At 41.4% G+C, this 27,341-nt stretch overlaps 1 protein-coding gene across 1 annotated transcript in view; it reads right to left on the bottom strand.

Annotated features, from left to right (window-relative positions):
• FDX1 (ferredoxin 1) overlaps window positions 1-26,856 on the bottom strand; it is a 33,252-nt gene extending 6,396 nt beyond the window's left edge. The window contains exons 1-2 of the mRNA XM_072821909.1: window positions 26,509-26,856; window positions 21,227-21,351 (exon numbers count right to left, since the gene is read on the bottom strand). Coding sequence (XP_072678010.1) covers window positions 21,227-21,351; window positions 26,509-26,672 — 289 coding nt within the window. The 5' untranslated portion in view covers window positions 26,673-26,856. The remainder of the gene's footprint in view (window positions 1-21,226; window positions 21,352-26,508) is intronic.
• Between the last annotated feature and the right edge of the window lie 485 nt (window positions 26,857-27,341).

Raw genomic sequence — 27,341 nt, 5'->3', positions numbered from 1 at the left:
CTTGTGGTATATGACAGGAATCAGAAAGCAACCAAACATATGTCTAAATCAAATATTCTTCTCTCTCTCTCCTTCCTCATAATCAAGACAGAATCAGGGCAGCCCGGGTGGCTCAGCGGTTTAGTGCCGCCTTAGGCCCAGGGCCTGATCCTGGAGACCTGGGATCGAGTCTCACATCGGGCTCCCTGCATGGGGCCTGCTTCTCTCTCGCCTGGGTCTCTGCCTCTCTCTCTCTCTCTGTATATCTCTCATGAATAAATAAATAAAATCTTAAAAAAAAAGAAAGAATCAAATAAGTCATTGAAAGAGTTACACTGGTTTTAAAATAATGAAATAAGAATATTCCTCCCACCCTGTTTTTTTTAAGTTACTAATTTGACAGTTATTTACTGACAGTGCCTATTCTATGCCAGGTACTGCAAAAAGGGAACTGAAAAGTCATTGAGTCCAACCACACCATGACTAGATCTGCTCTGCAACATCTCCATCCCAGCGGTTGGTCACCTAAGCCTCAGAAAGCTCACCGCATAAGCCGCCAGTTCTGCACTGGGCTTCTGCGGACACCTAATTCATTAATATACTATCACCTCATATATTTATCTTTTTTGTGTTTTCTTCTAGTGAGGACTTCAGTTCTACTCTCTTAGCAAATGTCAGTTATACAACAAAGTGTTATCAGTTATAGTCACCATGTTACACATTAAATCCTCAGACCTTATTCATCTTACAGCTTTAAGTTTGTATCCTTTTACCAACCTCTCCCTATCCTCTCTCCCCCTGCCAGCAATTACTCTATTGTTTCTTATTTTACTTTTTTAAAAGATTTTTATTTATTTATTCATGAGAGACACAGAGAGAGGCAGAGACATAGGCAAAGGGAGAAGCAGGCTCCCTGCAGGGAGCCTGATGCAGGACTCAATCCCAGGACCCCAGGATCACGACTTGAGCTGAAGGCAGATGCTCAACCACTGGGACACCCAGGTGTCCCTCTTCTATTCTGTTTTTCTGAAAATTTTATTAACTGCTTATTTAGTGACTCTTCTAAACAGCAGCTTTACATACATTTGAGATTGCCCTTCCCTCTCCAGGCAAACTCTCAAGTTTGTCTCACACAACAGCCAGAAATCCTAACCCCCAGCCTGGTTGAGCTTGTCGAAACTGGGCATCTAAAGGGGGATCTGACAAAACAGGATCATGGAGAATCATGTTCTGGTTAAATTCTGCCTGTAAAAGTTATTCTTGTTTTTTCCTCTTCATAATTTTTAAAGCTTCTACACAACTTTAAAAATTTCAGAGTCCTGGGCAGTCCAGGTGGCTCAGTGGATTAGTGCTGCCTTCGGCCCAGGGTGTGATCCTGGGGACCTGGGATCGAGTTCCTCATCGGGCTCCCTGCATGGAGCCTGCTTCTCCCTCTGCCTTGTGTCTCTGCCTCTCTCTCTCTCTCTCTGTGTGTCTCTCATGAATAAATAAATTAAAAATCTTAAAAAAAATAATTCAGAGTCCTAGGTGTAACTTCAGTTTGATTTAGATTCTCTTTTGGTCAATAGACAATACATAACTATTATCAATAACTAATTATCTGCTTAATTATCCTCTGCATTAAGTAATTATTTTGATAAGAGTTGTTTCTTCATAATTTAAATATTTGTTATTCACATTTTATTATCTAAAAAAATCAAGAAAAAACAAGAGACTTCCTTCAATGTCCATTCTTTCTAAATCTAATTCAAAGCAGTAACAGGATGAAGTGGATAGGGACCCTACAGTGAAGTACAGGAATTACAGGTGGGCTCCAGAGCCAGATGCTCAGGCTTCAGTCCCTGCTCCTTTTTATGAACAGCATCACCCTGAGGTACGTTACCCCCACACCTTGGCTCCCTCAGCAGTAGCTGCACCAGCCTCACATGGTAGTTGCAAGAATTACATATGAGTGTTTACTTAACATGTGCATTTGCAACCATACCATATAGGTAGTAAGCCTGATACAAGTTTATTATTATTTATCATGTATTAATGTTATTGTTACATATCAATACTATTATTTGTAAGTTATAAAGAATCTTAAAATAATTCAACTTTTTCTTTTTTATTTTTTTTTAAGATTTTATTTATTTATTCATGAGAGATACAAAAAGAGAGAGAGAGGCAGAGACACAGGCAGAGGGAAAAGCAAGTTCCATGCAGGGAGCCTGACATGGGACTTGATCCCAGGTCTCCAGGACCACGTCCTGGGCTGAAGGCAGTGTTAAACCGCTGAGCCACTTGGGCTGCCCTCAACTTTCTTTTTAAATACAACAGGAATCAAAGCCAAGAAGTTGAATGAATGAAGATCATACTGGTAGTTAAAGGTGAGTCATAGCTTCAGCTAAGTTTCCCACTATTGAAGATTACTAGTTCCTGCCACTCCATAATCTAAGTTACTGTACTTAAATATATCTAAACATATATAATAAATCTATACATAGAGATGCCTGGGTGGCTTAGTTGGTTGGGCATCCGACTCTTGGTTTCAGCTCAGGTCATGATCTCACAGTCCTGGGACTGAACCTCGAGTCAGGCTCTATTAGGCTCCATGCTCTGCGTGGAGTCTGCTTGAGTTTCTCTCTCTCTCTGTCCTTCTTCCCCACATGCTGTCTCTCTCAAACAAGTACATTAAAAAAAAAACACACACACATATATGATATACAAATATATATACACATGTCAATTGGTTTGAACAAGTAGCTGACCTTTCTATTTTTGTGCAAAGTCAAACATGTCACTCAAAAAGGTAAATGGATATATTTTACTTAAAGGAGGGGGGCTTCATATGTATATCCTGCGTTCAAAATTCCTGCACTAAAAGGAAAAATGTTCTAGTGTGACCCTGAAGACCTACCACACTGTCTCCTGTGTCCTAGGCAATTTCCTCATATAATGACTAAGGCAGATGATCTCGAAGGCCTTGTGGCTCTGGTATTCTATGGTCCCACAGAGAAGAACCACAATTCTCAATGGGCTTGTTCAGGATTGTTCAATAAACATATACTTCTCCCTCTCTCTTTTTTTTTTTAACATTTTATTTATTTATTCATGAGAGAGAGAGAGAGAGAGAGAGAGAGAGAGAGAGAGAGGCAGAGACACCAGCAGAGGGAGAAGCAGGCTCCATGCAGGGAGCCTGATGTGGGACTCGATCCCGGGTCTCCAGGATCACACCCTAGGCTGAAGGCGGCGCTAAACTGCTGAGCCACCGGGGCTGCCCCATATACTTCTCTTGATTCCTATTTTCACTCCACCAGTACCCAGTCAAGACAAACTCAACACCAAAATGGCAAATCCCTCAAGAGATTCTGTAGGACAAAAATCAAGAAATCCAGCCTCCCTTTGTCTTTAAAACGTAAGTCAAACAATCCTTGTAAGATGTCTCAAGCAACCTTCTTAAGTTAAAGAGATTATCCTTCCCTTCAGAGTTCTGTTACTGAGAAAACCAAATCCTGACAACTGCAGGCCGTGTGAGACAGAACTCACATCTCTGGGCGAGATGGGGTGTGTGGAGGCTGCAGGAACAATGGATCTGATATGGAAGGTCTTCCCTATCCTCCAGAGGAGCTCCAACTTGTTCTGTACACCCAATATTCTCCACCTTGTCTCCTAAAACATTGGGTGGGTAACTCACATGCTCAGGTATCCAACTGTCTCTCATGATGGGATGCCGCAGAGATGAGGGTGGCTAGAGGGTTATGGACACCTGTCCCTTCAGCTGTCCTCTCCCAGATCCAGCCTGTGGAGAGGTGGTGCTTGTGAACCTCTGGGATGGGTTATGGGAAGCTGCTAAAGGATTCTGAGCAGGAAAGTGATGTGGCATGTTTTATTTTGGATAGATCTCACCTGTGGCTCTGTATAAAGAATGATTTGAGATGAATAAGAAAGAAGCAAAAACCATGAGATTTTACCAGTAGAGAGCCAAGGAGAGACCCCCTCCCAGAAAGGGATTCAAAATAAGAATGTTCCAAATGGTGGAGAGAGAGCCAGAAAGGTGCGATGTGAGAAAAGCCCAGGGAAGAGGAGAGTGCATACAATATGGTCTCAATCATCTTGGAATGGAGAGAAAAGTTCATATGCCCAATAAATCCCTCTGGAAAAATTTAGGACATTCCTTTTTGCACCACCTGGTCATATGAAATGAAGAGTTACCATCCCTGTTCCAGCTCTTCATAATGCTTTCAACTCTCTTCCCTAGGAAACTTGAATTCTTTTAACCTTCTCTTAAAGGTTTTATTTTCATTCTCTAGTATAATTTTCATTGCCCTCTCAGGAAACTTGCCAACTGTTTCCACATCTTGCTTAAGTTGCCAAGCTCAGAGCTGAAGAGGATTCTAGTAAGGATTTGACAAATATTAAGTATATACAGAAGATTAACTTTTGGTTCCTACAAGCTAAATTCCTATTATATATTCTAGTCCTGTATTTACTCTTTAAATCAATATGCTATGTTCATGATCACCCCTTATTTCATGGTCCCTTTCAAACTCTGTCTGCCATAAGCTGTCAACAGGTGTGCTTTTCCTATTCTTTGTGCTAGGAAGAAATCAAATATAATAGAGACTTTTAGACTCGGCATGAAATCAAATCAGCCTGTATAAGATGGCAAACATGGCACCAGACTAACCTAACAGTCTTATTGTGCTATAAGTGTCACTTCTGAAAAAAACTGCAGCAAAGATTCATAAGATCTCATCAATCAGACTTAGAAGAAACAATCCTACAAAACCTCCAAGATAATATGACAATCTGAATGGTATTTTTCTTTTGAGATTTAACCCATATGTTTTATTAAAAAAAAAAACAGGAAGACTTATAGAAAATAGTGAAGACATATCCCTGAAAAAAAGTATTTAGGAGGAAAAAATACATCTTTTAAAGGAGCCTAAAACTGTGAGAAGAACAAGAGGCTATTTCAGAATAAAAAGTTATTCCTTTTCTTGTTCTTTTTTCATATAATAAAAGATTATTTCACATGATGGCTATTTCCTCCTATTTATTATGTTACTGGGTCTTGTAGTTAAAGATAGTTCTCCAATTGTGCCCTTTTGGGATATAGTCGTATGAATTTTAACACACATGTTAAGTTTGTGTAACTACCACCACAATCACAAAACACAACAGTTTCATCACCCCAAAAAATCCCCTTGCACTGCTCCTTTGGAGTCACACCCTCCCCCATCCCTAACCCCTGGCAACCAAAGATCTGGTCTCCATCCTACAGTTTAGTCTTTTCAGGATGTTGTATAAATATAAACATACAGTACGTGACCTTTAGAGATTGGCTCCTTTCACTCAGCATAATGCCTATGAGATTCATCTAAGTTGTCTTGTGCATCCACAATTCATTTCTATTTACTGCTGACAAGTATTCCACTGTGTGGATGTAGCACAGTTTGTTTCTAGCAGGTATGTTCTTGCATTGCATTGTGGCTTTCACTTGCATTTGTTCCAAAAATTGAAGATGTTGAATATCTGGGGTCGAGGGGGTGGGAGGGGAGATGAGGGGATTTCCATAAATTTTTCTAAAGCCATTGGGAGAATGGCCTCATCTGTCTCTTGCACTACTAGGAGAAAGCTCTATATGGCCCAGAGTTGTACATATGTACAAGTTCAAGTTCAGCTGCCCTTGAATATATTTTTCTGTGCTTATTTGTCATCTCTATATTCTCTGTGGTGAAGTATCTGTTCATATCTGTTAACTATTTTTTTTAAAGATTTTATTTATTTATTCATGAAAGACAGAGAGAGAGAAAGAGAGAGGCAGAGACACAGGCAGAGGGAGAGGCAGGCTCCATGCAGGGAGCCCAACATGGGACTCGATCCCAGGTTTCCAGGATCATGTCCTGGGCCAAAGGCAGCACTAAACTGCTGAGCCACTGGGGCTGCCTTGTTACCTATTCTTTAATAAGGTTGTTGCTTGTCTAATGTTGACGGTTTTTTTAAAATATTTTATTTATTTATTCATGAGAGACAGAGAGAGAGAGAGAGAGAGAGAGAGAGAGGCAGAGACATAGGCAGAGGGAGAAGCAGGCTCCATGCAGGGAGCCCGACGTGGGACTCGATCCTGGGTCTCCAGGATCACGCCCTGGGCTGAAGGCGGCGCTAAACTGCTGAGCCACCCAGGCTGCCCTAATGTTGAGTTTTCAGAGTTCCTTACATATTAGGGATACTAGTCCTTTATTGGACATGTGATTTGCAAGTATTTTCTCCCACTTTGTAGCTTGTCTTTTCATTCTTTTGACCATATCATTGGTGGAGTAAATTTTAATTTTAATGAATTCCAATTTATATATTTTTTCTTTTTCAGATTGTGCTTTTAGCATCATATCTAAGAACCCTTTGCCTACCTGGGTCCCAAGATTTTCTCCTGTTTTCTTTTAAGGGTGTCATAGTTTTAAAATTTTACATTTGAAAAAAATAATAATAAAATAAAAATTTTACATTTGGATCCAAATCAATTTTAAGTTGATTTTTGTATAAGGTATCAGATATAGGTCAAGATTCCTTTCATTAAAAAAAAGATTCCTTTTTATTTGTCCACATGGATGTCCAATTGCTCCAACGTTACACCCTTTATTGAAAAGAGTATCCTTCCTTTATTAATTGCCTTCGTGTCTTGGCCATAGCCAAGAAGTGGAAACAATCCAAATATCCATCAAAGGATGAAAGTGTAAACAAAAAGCAGTATATCCCTAAAATGGAATATTAATATTATTTGGTCATAAAAAGGAATGAAGTATTGATATATGCTACAACATAGAAGAACCTTAAAAATATTACACTAGGGCAGCCTGGGTGGTTCAGCAGTTTAGCACACCTTCAGCCCAGTGTGTGATCTTGGAGACCCTGGATCGAGTCCCACGTCGGGCTCCCTGCATGGAGCCTGCTTCTCCCTCTGCCTCTCTCTGTCTCTCTGTCTCTCATGAATAAATAAATAAAATCTTAAAAAAGAAAGAAAAAAAGGATACTCTTTAAAAAAAATATTATACTAAATGGAAGAACTCAGTTACAAAAGACGATTTATAATATGATTCCATTCACATGCAGTATCCAGAATAGGCAAATCTATAGATATAAAAAGTAAATATGTGATTGTTTAGGGGTGCAGAATGGGGGGGAGACATAGCTAAAAGGTAAAGAATGTCACTTTGGAGTAATGAGAATGTCCATTTGGAGTAATGAAAATGTCTAAAAATTCACTGTGGTGAGAGAGTGACAGCAGAAAGATAGACAACAAAGATGTGCCTTGATCATATCCCACCCTCAACAATGACAACTTGGCACCCCTTTACACAGTGCCTCTGTGGGAGCTGTGGGATCCAGGCAGGAGACTGAAACTCCGGTGCAGCCCCAGAACGAGGAGAGCTGTTTTGAGAAGACACTGCCAAACAGGCCCATTCACTCCTGCCTCATTCAGAGTAGTGGGTTTGAGCTGAATGATTAGGGGGTGGTGAGTGGCTAAGAGATTTGCAGCCAGGTCTTGCAATATTATCAAAGGGACACGAATTTTATTTTATTATTTTATTTTATTTATTTTATTTTATTTTATTTTATTTCTTTTTTAAAAAGATTTTATTTATTTACTCATGAGAGACACACACACACACACAGAGGCAGAGACACAGGCAGAGGGAGAAGCAGGGTCCATGCAGAGCGCCCCATGTGGGACTCGATCCCGGGTCTCTAGGATCACACCCTGGGCCGAAGGCGGCACTAAACCACTAAGCTACTGGGGCTTCCCAGGACATGAATTTTATTAACCATGTCATGTACTGTAGTGGGAGGCCCACCTATGAGCACCAGGAATGGCCTATGGATACCCCAAGCATTCCACACATCTTACCCACACATCTCCCCTCTGGCCTGGTGGCCAAATCCCCAGGTACACTCCCAAAGGTAGCAGCAATGAGCTTATACAGACAACTAGTAGGCATGTGCACAACACCAGCCTGAATCTGCAAGCCCAGGAGGACTGACTGCCCTTGGAAAAGTAAAAAGGGAGGTTGTTTGCACACATCCTTGCTCTGCAGAATTCAAAAAGCACATAAGCTTAAGAAGTGTGCCACAAGAGGGAGCAAGCATGCAGCAGGTGAATCCACTGAAGGCCTGACAAAAATTTCCCTACCCAGTCTGCAAAGACCAGAGGAGGTGACTGCCACTGCAGATATGAAGGCAGCATCACAAGACTTTGAGGAATGTGAAAAATCAAGAAAACACTGCACCACCAAAAGAACACAATAATCTTCCAATAACTGACCCTAAAGACACAAAGATCTGCTCCTTACCTGATAAAGAATTCCAAATAGGTGTTTTAAGGAAACTCAATAAGCTACAAAAAAACACAGAGACAATTCGATGAAATCAGGAAAATGAGGCATGTACAAAATAGTACATAGTAGTCTAACAGTAGTTTAACAAAGAGCTAGAAATCATAAAAGAAAACCAAATAGACATCCTGGAGCTGAGAGGACAATGAATGAAATGGAAAATGCAACAGAGACTATCAACAACACAAGGGACCAGGCAGAAGGAAGAATCTGCAAATTAGAAGGTTGGACCTTTAAAATTATCCTGTCAGAGGAAAGAAAAAAAAAAAAAAGGAATGGAAAAGAGTAAGAAAGTTTATGTGATCTGCTGGTGTTCTGACCATCAAAACAAACAATCCATAAATTCCTGGAATCCCAGATGGAGAAGAAAGGGAAAAGACAGTAAAATGCTTATTTAAAGAAATAATGGCTGAGAACTTCCAAAATCTGGGAGAGATTTGGACATGCAAATTCATGAAGCTCAGAGGTCCCCAAACTCAACTTGAAGAGATCTTCTTGATTATAATAAAACTGCCAAAAACCAAAGACAAAGGAATCTTCATAGGAGTAAAAAAAAAGAAGCTGGTGATTGACAAGGGAATCCCCATAACGCCCTCAGTGGATCTGTCAGTAGAAACATTACAGGCCAGGAGACACTGGGATGACATATACAACATGCTGGCAGGGAAACCACCCTGCCAAATACTCTGACAAAGTCATCCTGTGGAATTGAAAGAGAGACGGACCCTCCTGACAAACAGAAGCTAAGGAAGTTCTTCACCACTAAACCTGCCTTGAGGAAAGGAATCCTTAAAGAAAAAGTGGAAGAACATGGGGTGCCTGGCTGGTTCAGTCAGTAGAGCATGTGACTCTTGATCTCAGGGTTGTAAGTTCGAGCCCCACACTGGGTGTAGAGATTACTAAATAAAATGAAAGGATGCTAATTAGTAACATGGAAATATATAACACACTGGTAAAAGTAAGTACAAAGTCACATTCAGCATACTCTAATACTATAATATGGTGGTGTATTAACCACTTAATTCCAGGATAAAAGTTAAAGGAAAAAATGTATTAAAAATAGCTATAGCTTTAATAATTTGTTAATAAATACACAATATAAAGTTGTGATATCAAAAACCGAAAGGGGGGAGTAAAAAGTATAGTTTTTTGGCATGTGATCAAAGTTAAACTATCAGAATAGATAAGACAGTAATAACTACAGATGTTTTATATAAGCCTCATGGTAGCCACAAAGCAAAAACCTCAGTAGATACATGATGAATAAAGGGAACCAAGCATGCTACTATGTAAAATCATCAATTTACAAAGGAAGACAGCAAGAAAGAAATAAAGGAATATGGGATCTACAAAACAGCCAGAACACAATGAACAAGATCACATTATTAAGTTCTTACCTATCATAATTACACTAAATGTAAATAAATTAAATTCTCCATTCACAGATATAGTGTAACTGAATGGATAAAAACACAAGACCCAACTATTTGCTACCAACAAGAAACTCACTTCAGCTTCAAGGATACACAAAAGCTCAAAGTGAAGCAATGGAAAAATACTCCATACAAGTAGAAACCAAAACAGAGTTAAATATACTCATATCAGACAAAATAGACTTTAGCTCAAAAGCCATAATAAGAGATAAAGAAGGCAATTATATGATAAAAGAGTCAATTCATCAAGAAGATGTAATAGTTGTATAAATATATTCATTCAAATGGGAACACCAAAATATATTAAGTAAAGACTAACAGATCTAAAAGACAACAATACACAATAGCAGGGGACTTCAATACCCCAATTTCAACAATAGATAGATCATCCAGGCAGATAATCAACTGGGAAACCTTAGACCTTAACTATGCTTTAGACCAAATGGACCTAACAGACATTCCACCCAAAAGCAACAGAATACACAATCTTCTCAAGTGCACACTAACATTCTGCAGGATAGATCCTATGTTAGGTCATAAAACTGGTCTTAAACATTTAAGAAGACTGAAATCATATCAAGTATCTTCCAACTACAATAGTATGAAGCTAGAAATCAATAACAGGAGAAAACCTGGAAAATTCACAAATATGTGAAAATAAAACACACTCCTGAATAACCAATTGGTCAAAGAAAAACTCCAAAGATAAATTAAAAAAGGAAAATCTTGAAACAAACAAAAATGGAAATACAACAACCCAAAATTTATGGAATGCACCAAAAGCAGTTCTAAGAGGGAAGTTTAAAATGATAAAAATACCTACATTAAGAAAAAGAGATCTCAAATAAACTTTAAACATGAAGGAACTAGAAAAAGAACAAATTAAGCCCAAGGTTAGCTGAAGGAAAGAAATAACAAAGATCAGACAGAAATAAATGAAAGAAACCAGAAAATAATAGAAAAGATCAATGAAACTAAAAGCTGTTTTTTAAAAGATAAAACTAACAAACCTTTAGCTAGACTAATAAAGAGAGAAAACTAAAAAAAAATGCATATCAGATCAAAGAAGAGACATTAAAACTGACACCACAAAAATACAAATGATCCTAAGAGAATACTATGAAACAATTATATACCAACAGATTGGACAACCTAAGAGAAATGGAAAAATTTCTTGAAACATACAACCTACCAAGACTGAATCATGAAGAAACAGAAAATTTGAACAGACCAATATTAGTAAAGAGATTAAATTAGTAATCAATGGAAAGCCCAGGACCAAATGGTTCAACTGGTGAATTCTACCAAACATTTAAAGAAGAATTAATGCCAATCCTTCTCAAACTCTTCTGAAAAACTAAAGAGGAAGGAACACTCCCAAACTCATTTTATGAGGCCAGCATTTCCCTGATACCAAAGCTGGGCAAGCAAAGATAACTACAGGGCAGTATCTTTGATGACTATAGATGTAAAAATTCTCAACAAAATATTAGCAAATATTCAATAGCACATTAAAAGGATCCTACATCATGATCAAGTGGATTTTATTTTGGGGACGCAGGAATGGTTCAACAAATGTAGATCAATAAATGTGATACACCACATTAATAGAAAGTAAGATAAAGGGCAGCCCCTGTGACTCAGTGGTTTAGCACCACCTTCAGCCCAGGGCCTGATCCTGGAGACCCAGGATTGAGTCCCATGTCAGGCTCCCTACATGGAGCCTGCTTCTCCCTCTGCCTGTCTCTGCCTCTCTCTCTCTCCCCCTCTGTCTCTCATGAATAAATAAAACTTAGAAAAAAAAAAAGAAAGATAAAAATCATATGATCACCTAAACAGATGCAGGGACACCTGAGTGGCTCAGTAGTTGAGCATCTGACTTTGGCTCAACTCGTGATCCTGGGGTCCTGGGGTCCTGGGATCGAGTCTCACATAGAGCTCCCCAGAGGACTCTTTCTCCCTCTGCCTATGTCTCTGCTTCTCTCTTTCTGTGTCTCTCATACATAAAATCTTGAAAAAATAAATAGGTGCAGAAAAAGCATGTGACAAAATTCTACATCCTTTTATGATAAAAACTCTCAACAAGTATGGAGGACAAAGGGAACAAACCTCAACATTATAAAGGCCATATAATGACAAGCCCATAACTAATGATTAAAGGTTAAAAGCTTTTCCTCTAATTTCAGACAAGAACTGACATCTTTACTATGTTAAGTCATCTAATCCACAGAGTATGCTTTTTTGCTACTTTGGTCTTCATTTTCTCTCCTCAGAGTTTTTATAATTTCCAAGAGAGAGATGCTATATTTTGTTAGATTTAGACCTAAAAATGTCAATTTGGTGAGCTACTGTAAATGTTCTTTAAAAATTTTTTTTTGGTTGCCAGTTGTTCATTGCTGGTATATAGAAATATAATGGATTTTTGCGTGTTGACCTTATATCCTCGGACTTTGCTAAAACCTATTAGGAAAAAAATAAATTCACTAGTTCTAAGATTTTTTATACACTCCTTTTGATTTTCTATGTAAACAATCACTGTCAAAAACAGAGGCAATTTTATTTCTTCCTTTTCAATCTATATGCCTTTTTTCTTTTTGTCCCCCCACCCCCACCCCAACACACACACAGGCTAAGACTTACAGTGTGATGTTAAACAGGAATGCTACAACTAGACATCCTTGCCTTGTTCCTGATCTTAGGGGACAGGCATTCCATCTTTCACCATTAAGCATGTCAGGTGTAGGCTTTTGTAGTTGCCCCTTATCAACACCTGATTTTGTACAACTAGAGCTGATCTGGTGCTGCCTACTTGTTTTAGGTTAAAACATGGAGGCTGCCATCAACTCTATATCCCCCTTTGACATACAGTTCTCATCCTTACTGAACACTTCTGTAGCTCCCAACTCCACTAGAGCCACAACCCAAACTGACAACAGCTATGGACAGGAACAAAGTGGATGACATTCCTATTGGGCCTTTATCTTCTAACTCCTTTCCAGCATCATGGAATTCCCAGGCTCTAGGCCTCCAGGAAACCATCTTTATTGAAAATCAGCAGTGCATATGTTCCCACTACCAGAATGAGGTGCAAAGTGGACAAAGGAGTCCCTATAGTGAATGTGTGTGTTATGGTGTGTGTGTGTGTGCATGTGCACAGCAGGTTGGTCCAGGGAGTTTTTTTTATCTAGAGTCAGAAGTCACAATGCATACTTTTTCATAGAAGCCAGCCTGTAAATGGTGATTACATTAGTTGTGAAGAAATAGGTTCTGCGGGTTCGCTTGAAAATTTAGCTACCATGTATATTATTATTTTCATGGGAAAATAAATCCTAAATGCCAAATAGTTGATCTGAAAATGGATCTGGAGAACAAAACCCTATTCATAAAATGGGGAGTGCCTATTGCTTATTCTTATCACACACACAGAGACCAAGTCTACAAAACAAGAGCTGGGAGGCAATGTATAAAAAGAAAAAGCATACAGAAGGAACAACTATAGTACCTTCCATCTAAAACTGATAGCTGATCAGAATATGGAAGCATTAATATAATGATACAAGGGGAGAGAAGGTTGAAGGGGCAAAAGTTATGTGACCTCTGCTTTCACACAACCCCACAGCGATATCAGTAGCTGCCAGCTTTTAGTCTTTTTAAGTGGTTGGTTATATAGGAGTAAATTAATGGGGGAGTGTGTGTGTATGTACATATAAATATGCATGTACATGTATATCTATATACGTATTTTGAGATTTTATTTGACAGAGAGTCCACAAGCACGGGGAAAGGTGGAGAAAGAGGGAGAAGCAGGTTCCGCTGCGCAGGGAGCCCAATATGGGGCTCATTCCAGGACCTCGGGATCATGACCTGAGCCAAAGGCTCACTTAACTGACTGAGCCACCCAGACACCTTCTACATTTTTATATATAGATACACACAAGTATATATACGTAAGCATAAAGTGATCACATTTTATGAAGGATGTATTCTCAAAGGTTTTGGAAATTGTTGGTCTCATAATTCAAGAAAAGGTAAAATAGAGAGATGGGTTCAAATAGTTCATCAATCTCTAATCTTATCACGTTTTTATTTTAATATGCATTTATGTTGGGGCACGTGGGTGGCACAGTTGGGTTAAGCATGGGACTCTTGGTTCTCTCTTTTTTTTTTTTTTAAGATTTTATGTATTAATGAGAGACACAGAGAGAGAGGCAAAGACACCGGCAGATGGAGAAGCAGGCTCCACCCAGGGAGCCGGATGTGGAACTCGATCCCAGGTCTCTAGGATCAGGCCCCGGGCTGCAGGTGGCACTAAACCGCTGAGCCACCCAGGCTGCCCCCAAGGTTCTCTTGGTTTTAACTCAGGTTTGACCTCAGGGTCCTGGAATTGAGCCCCACCTCCAGGTCCTCCTCAGCAAGGAGTCCACTTGAATTTCTCCTCTCCCTATCCATCTGTCCCCCACCCCACCCCTATGTGTATGCACGCATACACGCACACAAATAATAAAATAAAATAGACTTGGGTAGAAAAACATTTCAAGTAAAACCTTTTACATTACTATATCCACCTTTCAAATAAGTGAAACTACTTAGCACAGACAATAATCAGATTTAGGGACATATTACAGCCACATTGGTATTCGCCCCTGGTGCTGGCATTTTATCTGTCATCCTTGCTTGGTTACACAACAATTTTCATGAACTTAAAGGTATGCATGCTTTAGTGCAGCTTTTATTTTGTCGGCACTCTGGCTAATGATTAAGAGTCCTCCTAAATTAACAGTAATACATATCATGACAGATTTTTGGCTTTCTTCATAGCTTTTTGTCACATCTAAGTTCTAATCCAAAATAACTGATTTTCAGATGCATTTTTCAGCATTAGCACTTAATGACTGCTTGGCTGAAATAGTTACAGGCTTTAAAAATACTAAATTATAACCAGAGTTTAAAATATCAGCATTAGGGGATCCCTGGGTGGCTCAGTGGTTTAGCTCCAGCCTTCAGCCCAGGGCGTGATCCTGGAGACCCGGGATCGAGTCCTGCGTCAGGCTCCTTGCGTGGAGCCTGCTTCTCCCTCTGCCTGTATCTCTGCCTCTTTCTATCATGAATAAAATCTTAAAAAAAAAAAAAAAATATATATATATATATATATATATCTCAACACTGTAGTCAACAAAATCACACATTCAGATTTCTATAAATAGCAATCTATATGACAGAGACAAAGGATGGCAGGTATCTGTTTGCCAGTTAAAGTGGTATCACTTTAGCTGCAAAAACAAATGTAAAATTTATAGTTCACGCAGGCTGTCATGTGGAACCTATGGGATTCTTGACAAAAGTTTTGGTTTCCATGGTATTTCGGATTTTGCTAGCATAAGACCTTTAATACTGTTAATCTGCAAAATTTCAAATTCACATAATTTAAAAATTACCTCAAGAATAAGTAAGTATGATCACTGCCTTATCTCAAGGTTGGTAGTAAATAAAATTTCTCCAAATCAAGTTTTGTTTTTGTTTGTTTTTTAGTGGGGGAGGTGGAGAGGGAGAGGGAGAGGGAGAGGGAGAGGGAGAGGGAGAGAATCTTAAGCAGGCTCCACAGCCAGTTCAGGGCTCAATCCCATGACTCCGAGATCATGACCTGAGCCAAAATCAAGAGTCAGACACTAACCCAACTGAATCACCCAGGCACCCCTGGATTTAGTTTTGTTTTTTTTTTTAAATAAGGCTAATGATACTAAGTTGTTGTGCAAATGCTCAGAAATTCTTGCCATAATATTAATTCCCAGAGAAAGATCTACAGACTATTGCTCCTTTCATGTTTTTTGAGTGTTTGCCAACAGGAAAAAGATAATTTTGTGTTTATCTGTGCACATGTGTATCTTATATTAATATTACTTTGTACAGATATAATGCTAACAAGAAAGATTGCCCACATCGACCTAATCCCTTCCTCCCAAAAATCCGGAGTATAACTATTATTATATATTAATAATGTGAAACTATATATAAATAGAAAATCTAATTTTCTAGAGTAAAGTTTAATCTACCACAGCCAATAATACAGTATACCAATAGGGAATCGATAAACATGATAGGAATGCATATAGATTTATGTGAACATTATCAGGATCTCCCAATTTGGATAATTTTCCTCAAAAGAGACATGAAGGAAATAGATGATGTAGCAGAAATAAACAAGATCTGAAGTAATAAACTAGGTACATTTGATCAGAGAGGTATAACTGCCCCCTAGTGACGGAATACTGCAATACACTCTGAAAACAAAATCTTCCAAAAGATCTAGATCAATATAAAAGTTTGAAGTTAAAAAAAAATAGTTGGAAATAAGCATGCTTATGTGTTGCTTCCAAAATTTACCATTTTTCCTTTTTACTCATTTATACCATAGTTCATTACTTCATATACAGTGAGGAATAAAACTGGAATGATTTTCTCCTCTATTACTGCCTTTTAGGAGGAAGCGGCACAAGTAAATGAAGGAATACATAAGAGCTGTGAAAGAAATAGGATGCTGTGATGGAGAATAATGGGTTCAGGGCAGTGAGAGGAGTCCTACTTCAGAAAGGATGGTTGGTCAGGCCTCACTGAGGAAGTAACATATAACCTGAGCCTGGAGGGATGAAAACCCCAAGTACAGGAGGAGAGACTGGGTGTCCAGGCAGAGAAAATGTATGTATAGTGTGTATGAAGTCTCAAAAAAAACTTCTGGTGAGTACAGCCCCTGAGAAAAGGCCCATGGGGCCTCGTAGGCTGGAGTAAGGAATGTGGACTTATCCTAAGTGACACAGGAGGTTATTTGTGGTCTTCAATCAGGGGACAGCATGCCTGATGTGCCTTAGGACAAATCCCAAGTGGTGGGCTCCAGAAGGGAAGGTCGGCACAGGTCCTGGTATACAGTGGCTGGCTGGCCCCAGGCACTGACTGCAGGGATGCAGGAAGTGGGACCCACTTAGATTTTGGGGGCACAAGTGACAGGAGCTCCTGATGGCACTGGAGGTAGGGGATTGGGGAGGAGGAGTAAGATTCTCCAGTTTTGGTCTTGAACCACTGAGCAATGCTCCTTGCCAACAGTAAAGCCCCGAGGAAGAATGTGTTTTGGGGGAAGGAAACAAAATCAAAAGCTCTTTGGTATGTTGACTTTCAAATGCCTGTGTAATTTCCAAGAAGAGATGTCAAGTAGAAAGTTGGATCTTAAGTCCAGGGCTCGGGGAGAGGTGAGCTAACAATGTAAAGGGAAGACGACTTTATGGACATCTACACAGGATTTAGGGTCACAGAGGGATGCGATCACCTGGGGAGAAACATAAAAAGGACTCTGTACGTGGTCAGCTTCGCTATTGTAGGACTTACGACAAGGGCAACACTGAAAGAGTCTCCATTTTCAACATCAGGAATTAACCAAACAGCTGTCCCCAGGCTTCTTGACCTCGTTTCCTTCATCTTTATTCTAGAAAGTGGCTTAAGCTTAACTCTATCTGTAGTGAAGCCAGTTTAGTTTATCTCAAGTTTGTACTTAAATGCCAAAATTTCTGGACATGTTCAGGTCATTGATCCTTAAATCTTTTCTCCTGAGACCACATAAGTGAGTGCAGACTTCTCATCAAACTACCCAAGATTGTGGCATTAAATTTTCTATATTAGGTGGTAAGGGGAAAAGATTCTTCTAGTGGTTACCTCGGTGGGATGGGAAGCCTTTTTTCTTCTTTTTTAAGACTATTTGAGAGAGAGTGTGCATGAGTGTAGGAGCACGGGGAGGGGTGGAGGGAGAGGGAGAAGCAGGTTCTCCGCTGAGCAGGGAGCCCACGAGGGACTCAATCTCAGGACGCCAGAATCATGACCTGAGCCAAAGGTAGATGCTCAACCACTGAGCCACCCAGGTTCTCCTAAAATCCTATTTTCTAAGCACCTTTGCTTATAGAGCATCTACTCCTAAATTAACAGCACAGAATGTTAGGGGAGACATTCCAGAGTTACTGGTTTGGGAGTGCGTTCCAGTATGACACCATCCCCTGATGAGTTAGTGAACACTGTGCCAGGATATCAAGATTTCAAGTTTTTCAACAGCATAAAAGTTACAAGTTCCAATGCACACAAGTAACAGCATGGTTCACCTGCTCCTGTCAAAGATCAGGAAACACTTCTATTTATCTGCTGAAGTGGCTCCAACCATATGGCATTAGCATAAACAACAGTCTATAATTCACCATGATTGTCAGCTTTAAAATTAAGTGAATCTCTTCACATTTTAAAAATGGGGATAGATTCACACAATTTCAAACACTGCATAGAATATGAAACTTCAATATTTTCCTATCACCCTGACTTTATGTAATTCATGTTTGCATAAAATGTAACCACAATATAGGTCTTAAAAAGCATAGAAATGTTATTGGTAGTCACAGAGTAGTATAATGGATGAATTTTATTTTACATGTTTATTAAATTTTTCAAACTTTTCTACAGTGGATATACATTGATTTTTTAATCATAAAACAATGTTACTTTCTGTGTTTATACAGATTTTTATTTCTTACCCCAATTTTTTAATTGTAGTAAAATATACATAACATAAAATATACCATCTTTTGCCATTTTTATGTATACGAGTCAGTGGCAGTAAGTACGTTAATTATGCTGTACAACCATCACCACTGTCTATTTCCAGAAGATACTCTTCATCCCAGATTCTTCCCTTAGTCTCTGGTGACCTACTTTGTCTCTCTGAATTTGCCCATTCTAGGTAACTCATGTACATGGAATCACAGAGTATTTGTCCTGTTTTGTCTAGCTTACTTCATTTAGCACAAATGTTCTCAGGGATCATCCACGTGGCAGATTGTATCAGAATTTCACTTCTTTTTATGGCTGAATAATACTCCACTTTATGTATATACCACATTTTGTTTATCCATTCACCTGAGCACTGTGAATGCTGCTGCTAAGAACACTCCTGTACCTACGTGTACCTACAAGTATCCCAAGTATCTGTTTGAGTCTCTGCTTTCAATTCTTTGGGGGATATACCTAGAATGGAACTCCTGTATCACAAGGTAACTGTGTAACTATCTGAGGACCTGCCAAACTGTCTTCCACAGCAGCTGCACCATTTTACATTCCCACCAGCAAGGCATCAGGGCTCCAATTTCTCCTCGTCCCTGCTAACTCTTGTAATTCTCCCATTTTTCTGACAACAGTCATCCTGATGGATGTGAAGTGGCATCTCATCATGTACACAGATTTTTATATAGAACAGACTAATGCAAATATTTATAACACTTTCTTAATATCAGATATTACTCTGAAGACACATATTAATTTAATCATGAAAGTCCTAGGAAGTTAGTACCATTATTATCCTTATTTGATAGATAATGAAACTGAAACACAGGGAAGGTTGGTGATTTTGTCAAGTCAGAGATATTAAAGTATGTCACTACAGGGGCACCTCGGTGGCTCAGTCAGTTAAGCATCTGCCTTGGAACACAGATGTCTGCATTTTTAAAACTTTTATAGGGATCCCTGGGTGGCGCAGTGGTTTGGCGCCTGCCTTTGGCCCGGGGCGCGATCCTGGAGACCCGGGATCGAGTCCCACGTCGGGCTCCCGGTGCATGGAGCCTGCTTCTCCCTCTGCCTTTGTCTCTGCCTCTCTCTCTCTCTCTCTGTGACTATCATAAACAAATAAAAAAAAAATAAAAAAATAAAAAAAAAATAAAAAAAATAAAACTTTTATAGAGGTTCTGAAACTCAGTCCCAACCAAGAACTACTGCATTAGACTAAAAAATTCCTTATAATTAGAACTTTCTCAACTATTTCTGTGACAGGTGTTCACACAGGAAAGACTTTTCTTAGGAGAAATGGCAGAAAGGAAAAAGCGGAGCTTTGGGAGGTAGAGCTTGGGTTTGGGTCCTAGATCCTTTCACTGATTCCATGTATGACCCAGGGAAAATTAATTTCTCCGAGCCTTATTTTCCATATCTGTAGACAGAAGTTTAAAAGAACAAATCTAATTCTCAGAGTTGTTACAAAAACAGATGACATATGCTGGAACGTCATATGCACTTGAAGAGCAGTTGTTATAATTAACCCTGAAACTGACGTTAAATTTAGAAATTCAGCAAATATTATGCACCATCAACTCTGAACAAAATCTGCTCTGTGAGGTACCTAAGCAAGAGCTCACCATCTCATACCGGAGAGGGGCGTTCTCCTTGAAAAGGAACACTGTGGTGAGCATTAACATAGACAGGCATGCTTATTATATGACAGGAAAAAGGAGGAGGAGAAGTAATTCTGGTCTGGAAAGCTCTCTTAAAAATGCGATGTGAACAGTGCTTTGAGAGAAGCACATCAGATATACTCCTTGGGCCTTACTGCAGACCAATGGTTCTCAAACTTAACACGTATCATAATCATACAGAGGACCTGTCAAAACATTGCTGGGCCCTCCTGCAGACTTTCTGATTCTATAGGCCTGGTGTGAGGCCTGAGGATCTGCACTTCCCAAGTGACACCAATGCTAATGGTAAAGGGAACCCCCTTTGAGAACCACCACTCCAGAAAGAGAGTGTGCTTGAGCAAAACTATTAGGTTGTAAAAAACAAAAGAAGACTAAGGAAGTGTCACAGACCGAAGATGTAATACCTAAATGCAACATGGGCTCCTGGATCAAATCCTAAAACAGAAAAAACATTTGTGGGAAAATTCTATTAAGTCTAGAGTTTTTGAGTTATTCAACTAATGTTAATTTCTGTGTTTTGATTATTATACCATAGTAATATAAATTGTTAACAGTCGGAAGAAGTGAGCAAAGATTATATAGGAAAATTGTTTTCTGAACAAAGATATTTCCAAATATAAAGTTAAAACCAAAAATCTAAGTCAAAACTAACTACTCTTCTGTGATACAACATTCATTATCTCTAACCTGGTGCTTTCTTTTTTTTTTCTTTTTAAAGATTTTATTTATTCATGAGACAGAGAGAGAGAGAGAGAGGCAGAGGGAGAAGCAAGCTCCACACAGGGAGCCTGACGTGGGACTCGATCCTAGGATGCCAGGATCACGCCCTGGGCTGAAGGCGGTGCTAAACCGATGAGCCACTGGGGCTGCCCTAACCTGGTGCTTTCAACTCCACTTTCCACTCCCAGCTTAGGGCACACAAGTCATCATCAGTAATCAGGCAACAGACTTTGGGGCACATGGTTAATTAAATGTACAAAGAAGAGAAACACAGCATCACTCATATTCTTTATAAATGAGAATTTAACACTAACAATCCTGAATTTTAAAATTTTAACACATTTTGAATTTTAATGTTTTACTTAGCATGCTAACAGTTAAAATTCTGCAAAAAAACCCAGAAAGTTGAAGCCTACTTAATGGTTTCACTTATACATTTTAAGGAATGTTTCATACTCACCAAAGCCATCAATATCTAGATTGTTTTCAATCACAACATCTAGTAGAGAGTCACCAACTTTTCCTTTGGCTGTTAACGTCTCACCGTCACGGTTTACAAAGTGGACTGTTACTTTATCTTCTGAGCTGGAAAAGGAAGCAGTCGTTTTTATTTTTAGTGATTTCAAGATACTTGAAAATAATTGTTTTCAGAACTTGTAAGGCCAAAAAAATAGGGTGTGTACATAGGTGCACATATGCAAATATGCTCTTTATAGTATTTTCTTACCTTTCCATTTGAGGAGACACCACAAATCAGAGGGATGTCTATGTACCAATCTAGCAAAGAGGAAGCTCTACCTACTACCTTAAAAGAAAGAGCAACTACATTCCTATCAAGGCCACCTGTTGTGTCACCCCAAGGGTCACGGTCACATATCAGTCGCGTGAAAACATTTAGCAATCATCAATCATGAAATCTATGTTGCTCTTACACAGTCCTCTGAAAAGTAACATCTCTTTATGTAGTGTCCCTAAAAGATGAGACCATGGTAATGGAGAGCTTTTAAAAAGCAAATCACTCTGCTATCAATACAACACCTGTTGTACAAGTATCTGACAGGCACTGTTGCTGAGAGGCAGCAGTCTGATTGTTTTCTAAGCATTTAAGTATCTCATTTTGGTCCACATCATGTACTCAAAAATCAAAGAAACTTAGATTTGTATTTGTTTGAATCAATGGGAAGATAGATATAACGTCTCTTACATGTTTTATTATAGAATATCATATTATCCATCAGAGTTAGCCAATGGACTTAAACTCCTTTCCCTTCTCACAAGTATCATTCCAAAATCTGGGAAAAGAAATAATATTAAACAGCCAGATGCTTGTCATCCACCATTGGTCATTTTTAATTTTTACCTCGTAACTGAAAAGATGTACTTCAGCTTAAAATAATTAGTTGCAATTTTCACTACAGCCAATAGATGGTAACAATCCATCAAAGGAAACTTTAATGTAAGTAAAAGCCTAGAATTATATAATTCCAAATTATCAAGTCCAATTATCTTATTTTACAAATGAAGCAACTGAAAGCCCCTTTCAAATAATGCCCTCCCTGGTAATTCAATGCTGAAAAAAGAAAATTCTACAAATTAGAAATGATCATATGTGTGTGTGGTGTGTGTGTGTGAGTGAGTGAGTGAGGGGAGAGAGAGAGAGAGAGAGAGAGAGAGAGAGAGAGAGAATGCCCCTCCAAAAGGGCCTGTGTTCTCCAACTTGTTTTCACAGCCAAAAAATACTTTACAAGTGAGTACTCCCGAACATTATTCATGGTTTCCAACTAGACAAGTGGCATCTCTGCCCGGCCAAAGGCTGAGAATGAAGATACTCTGGAGGCAGGGGCAGACCACTCTTGTGGTTACTAGAAGAGTAGAGACTAAAAATGGAGTAGACACTGACCTCAGAGACATGCAAGGGGCAGAAATAGGAGGTTCTGGTGACCAACTATATAAGGAAGACTGAGAGAGGGAGAAAACATTGAAATCTCCAGCTCTGGCACAAAGGGTCCCGGTTTAACCTAGATTTAACAGAGATGGAACAGCTCTGGGGAAGATGGAAAGGAGTTCAGGTCTAAATCTGTTTTAATTGAGTTAAAAAATATATATTAAAAAAATAAAAAACAGATGAGAATGTGTGGAAGCCAGATGGAAATAGGGGTCTGGTCCAGCACTGCAGTCTAGGGATCGGACACTGACAAATGCCAGTGGCTAAAGCTGTGAGAATCCCATCACTGATGTGTACCACTGAAAGCCAGAGGTCTTACCGCTGGAACACTATACAGTTAAGTTTACGGCATGGAAATCTCTTTTATAGCAGACGCTTCTTCTGTAAAACCAGCGTAACATCTAGGTTCTAGTTTTGACAGTGGAGGCAAGATACTTCACGCAGAGGAGAACGCAACAAATGCTGATTAAGAACTTTAAGGCCTCCATCCTGCTGTTGCTAAAAAGCCTAACCTATGTATTAAAGGTGTACCATCCCCAGAAAAATACTGCAGAGTAAGAGCAATAAAAGGTTTGCCAAAGGATCCAAGAGGAAGCAGAAACGAGAGAGGAAAGGTAATCCTGCAGTCGACAGTATGGAATGCAAGAATCAGATGTGGATTCTAGTTGCAGTTCTGACACATGCATGAGAGGACCATGGGAAGCCACTTACTGCCTAGTGGATGAGATGGGGACAACAGTGATTTCACCACACTCTTGAGACAATGGAAGTCAAGTCTGGGGAAATGTTGTTCCTTAAAGCATCATACACAGGTACTTTGCCCAAAAAACATTCTCCATTTGCTATCAGCAATTGGCATTAGTGGGTTTTATATTTTTCCCCCAATTCTAAGAACTAAGCAAAAAGCTGTTCCCCAGAATAGGACTTCATGCACTGAGAAATAAATACAATCCTTCTAAATCTTCTACCATCATCAACTAATCAGTCAGCATCAAAGCAACTCTTCCCTTCACTTGCTACCTTTTCCTACTGCCATTTATTCTGCTCAACCACAGCAGACACTTTAACAAAGGTGTCATGGACTGTGGTGGTTAAGTTTGTAAGAGACCTCTCATGGGGGGGGAGTGATAGCTGCTGATACCCACCTTTTCACCATACAGAGTGGCCCAGGGGGTAGTTGGTCCAAGAAAAGGGCCCCTTCATGAGTCCCTACTTTCAGAGCCACCATAACTCTTCCAAATGACCCTATGGGCTAAGGAATTGTCAACTATTACGGTACTCAAGAAAGCAAGTGAAAACTACGGGAGTTGTAGGTTCCTAGTCTGCCAGCTACTTAATATGAAATTTGTATTCCCTACCCCACCTACCTCCCAGAATTTTCTTGAGAGTGAAGTACAATTTTTGTGAAAACCCTTTGGAATTGAAATCACTACAAAATATAAAGTATTGTGTCGGGGTATTCTGGAGCAAAAGGATTTTCTTCAACTCTCAGTTACTGATAACTTAGCTACATGCTGAACTTCCCAAAACGGAACTACAGCTTCCAGGCTTCTCCATCCGGCAGAACTTTGTGCAAATCAAAGATGTTCTATACTGGGCAGCCTGGTGGCTCCGTGGTTTAGCGCCACCTTCAGTCCAAGGCATGATCCTGGAGACCCGGGATGGAGTCCCACATCCCACTCCCTGCGTGGAGCCTGCTTCTCCCTCTGCCTGTGTCTCTCATGAATAAATAAATACAATCTTAAAAAAAAAAAAAAAAAAAAAAGATGTTCTATACCTGCAACGTCCAATACAGTTGCTATGACCCCATGTAGCTGCTGAGTACTTGACATGTGTCCAGTGCAACTGGAATACTGAATCTTTTCATTGTATTTAACTTACATTATCTTAAATAGCCACATTTCGACTAACCATAGTCGAAAACACAAGTCTCAATAGTAAGAGCTGGAAAGTCTAGTGGTAGCTCCAGAGTCTGTGATACAAGGCACAAGGCCATCCGTTGAAACTGTGCCAATGAGGACGAAAGCAAGATTATGAGGGAATAGAACAGATGTGATTCCCTTTAAAACAATTTGGTATATCCAAGTTCAAACTTAATAAATTTGGGGGAGACAGTCCCGCATTTACAAAAGCATTCACGTTCCCTTTATTTTTTTAAGATTTTATTTATTTATTCATGAGAGACACAGAGAGAGTGGCAGAGAGAGAAACAGGCTCCTGGCAGGAAGCCTGATGCGGGACTTGTTCCCCGAAGCTGGGATCAGGCCCTGAGCTGAAGGCAGACGGTCAACCGCTAAGCCACCAGGCATCCCCACATTCCCTTTAAATACTAGCTTCGTAAATATGTTTGATATACGTCCCAATTTATACACAATTTTTCAAGAATGTATCAACTGTAGAAAGCAAGACATGCATGTAGAGAGGTCAAGGCAGGGAAGTCTCAGGGAAATAGGGACAAATAAATCTGGCTTGCCTTCTCCATTATCTCCCTCATAGTCCATTCAACGACAATTTCTTGAGAACACATTACCTGATAGTAAGATTAAGTTCTCAGGGAACTTATCAAGAAACCAGACAAAGCAGCATACAAACCCAACACTCTCTCCTTCCAGTTCTTCTATCCTGCTACATGACAGCAAGAGATCAGAGAGCTGTTCAGAGACCTGCATTACATGAGGCTCTGCCACACTGCCACACTCTGAAAGGATGAGTAAATTTTCTTTGTTACATCGAAGGGGATCGTGTATTTGAAAAATAAACATATCTCCAAACTATAAAGCTTCAAGACATCTGGGGGCAATTTTTTCACATCTCTTGCAGCATTTAACACAAAACAGAGCACTGCGGGCTTAAGGAGCTACTGCTAACAGTGGCATCTTCTGGGCCCAGGCACAAGGCTACCTGTATTACCTGACTACTCCTTCAAATGACCCTCTGAGGCCTATACTAGTGCTATGCTCCAGTTACAAACGGGGAAACTGAGGGGCACCTGGGTGGCTCAGCGGATGAGTGGCTGCCTTTGGCTCAGGTCGTGATCCCAGGTCCTGGGATGGAGTCCCGCATCAGGCTCCCTACAGGAAGCCTGCTTCTCCCTCTGCCCACGTCTCTGCCTCGCTCTGTGTGTCTCCCATGAATAAATAGTCTTAAAAACAACAACAAATGGGGAAACTGAGATCTACAGTGATGGAGGAAGTTAGGCATCAAGTGCGGGAATCCCGCTTAAAACCCTGCCTTGCCAGTCCAAGGCGAGGCTCTTACCCGCTAGAGCTCAGGGAGGGGCGTCCAGGGCCTGAAGGGCACAGGGCGCGTGTATTCTAAACAGGCGTTCCCCTGCCAGGGAGCTGTACACACAATGTCCTAACGGGGCCGGGGAAAGGTCCAGGACGAAAGCTGCCGGCCGGGACACCGGGGGGAGCATCCTACGAAGGTCACCGCAGCCTGCGGGCAAAGCAAAGGTCGGCGCCGCGCCAATCCCCGGAGTTGGGCGGCGGCCGCGCGCGGAGGACCCGGGGGCGCTGGGAAAGGGAGGGCCGGGCCCCGGGGAAGGAAGCCGCGGCGCGACCCGAAGGGAGCCACGGCCCCCGAGCAGCGCCAGGGCCGCCGCGGGCGAGGGCCGAGCGATCGCGGACAGCACCCGCGACGCCGGCGGCCGGGAAGCGGCGGCCGAGCCCGCGCCCCCGCCCGCGCCCCCGCCCGCACCCGCGCCCCCGCCCGCGCCCCCGCCCGCGCCCCCGCCCGCACCCGCGCCCCCGCCCGCGCCCCCGGCCGCCCGCATGCGCACGCAGGGCCGCGCTCACCTGCTCCGCGCCGGCGCCGACGCGCTGTGCGTCCGGGGCGCCCCCGCGCCGCCGCACCGGCCCGGGACGGCGCGGGGTCCGGCCAGCAGCCCCCAGCGGCGGGCAGCGCCGCCGACGCTCAGGAAGGCGGCGCGCAGGAGCCCGGCGACTCCCGCGGCGGCCATGGCCGGAGGTCGGGTGAGTCCCGGAAGCGACGCAGGCCGCACGGCAGCGGCCGCGACAGGCTCGGCGGGTGCGGGCGGGCCGGACGCCCGGGGAGGCCGCGGGGAGGAGCGCGGCGGCGGCGGCGGCGGCGGGGTCCCGCGGGGCCTGTTCGTGCGGCGGCCGCGGGCTGCGCGCGCCTTCCGGGTGACCTATAAACCCGGCGGCGCCCCCAGGGCGGTGCCTCCCGCTGCCGGTTCCCACGCCTCCCGGGTGGGCGTGGCCTCGAGGGGGCGGGGCTGCGCGCGGGCCGAAGCGCCTGGGGTCCCGACTCACCTGCTGGGTGCAGCTCGGCGCAGCTCGGCGCAGCTCGGTGCACCTCCGTGCTCGTGGGCGTGCGGGAGGAATGAATGGTGAAAGCCCGACGTGCAACAGAAAGATACGGGGAGGGCACCAGGGTGGCTCAGTGGTTGAGCGTCTGCTTTCAGCTCAGGTCGTGATCCTGGGGTTCTGCGATCATGCCCTACATCGGGATCCCGGCGGGGACCCAGCTTCTCCCTCTGCCTAAGTCTTTGCCTCAGTGTGTGTGTGTGTCTCATGAATAAACAAATAAAAAGCCCTACCCCCTCCCCGCAAAAAAAAAAAAAAAAAGGAAATATAAGATAAAACGACTCACAGGGAACAACACCACT

This window comes from Canis lupus, chromosome 3 (genome assembly GCF_048164855.1).
Source record: "Canis lupus baileyi chromosome 3, mCanLup2.hap1, whole genome shotgun sequence".
NCBI lineage: Eukaryota > Metazoa > Chordata > Mammalia > Carnivora > Canidae > Canis > Canis lupus.
This window is presented reverse-complemented; position numbering and strand designations above follow the sequence as displayed.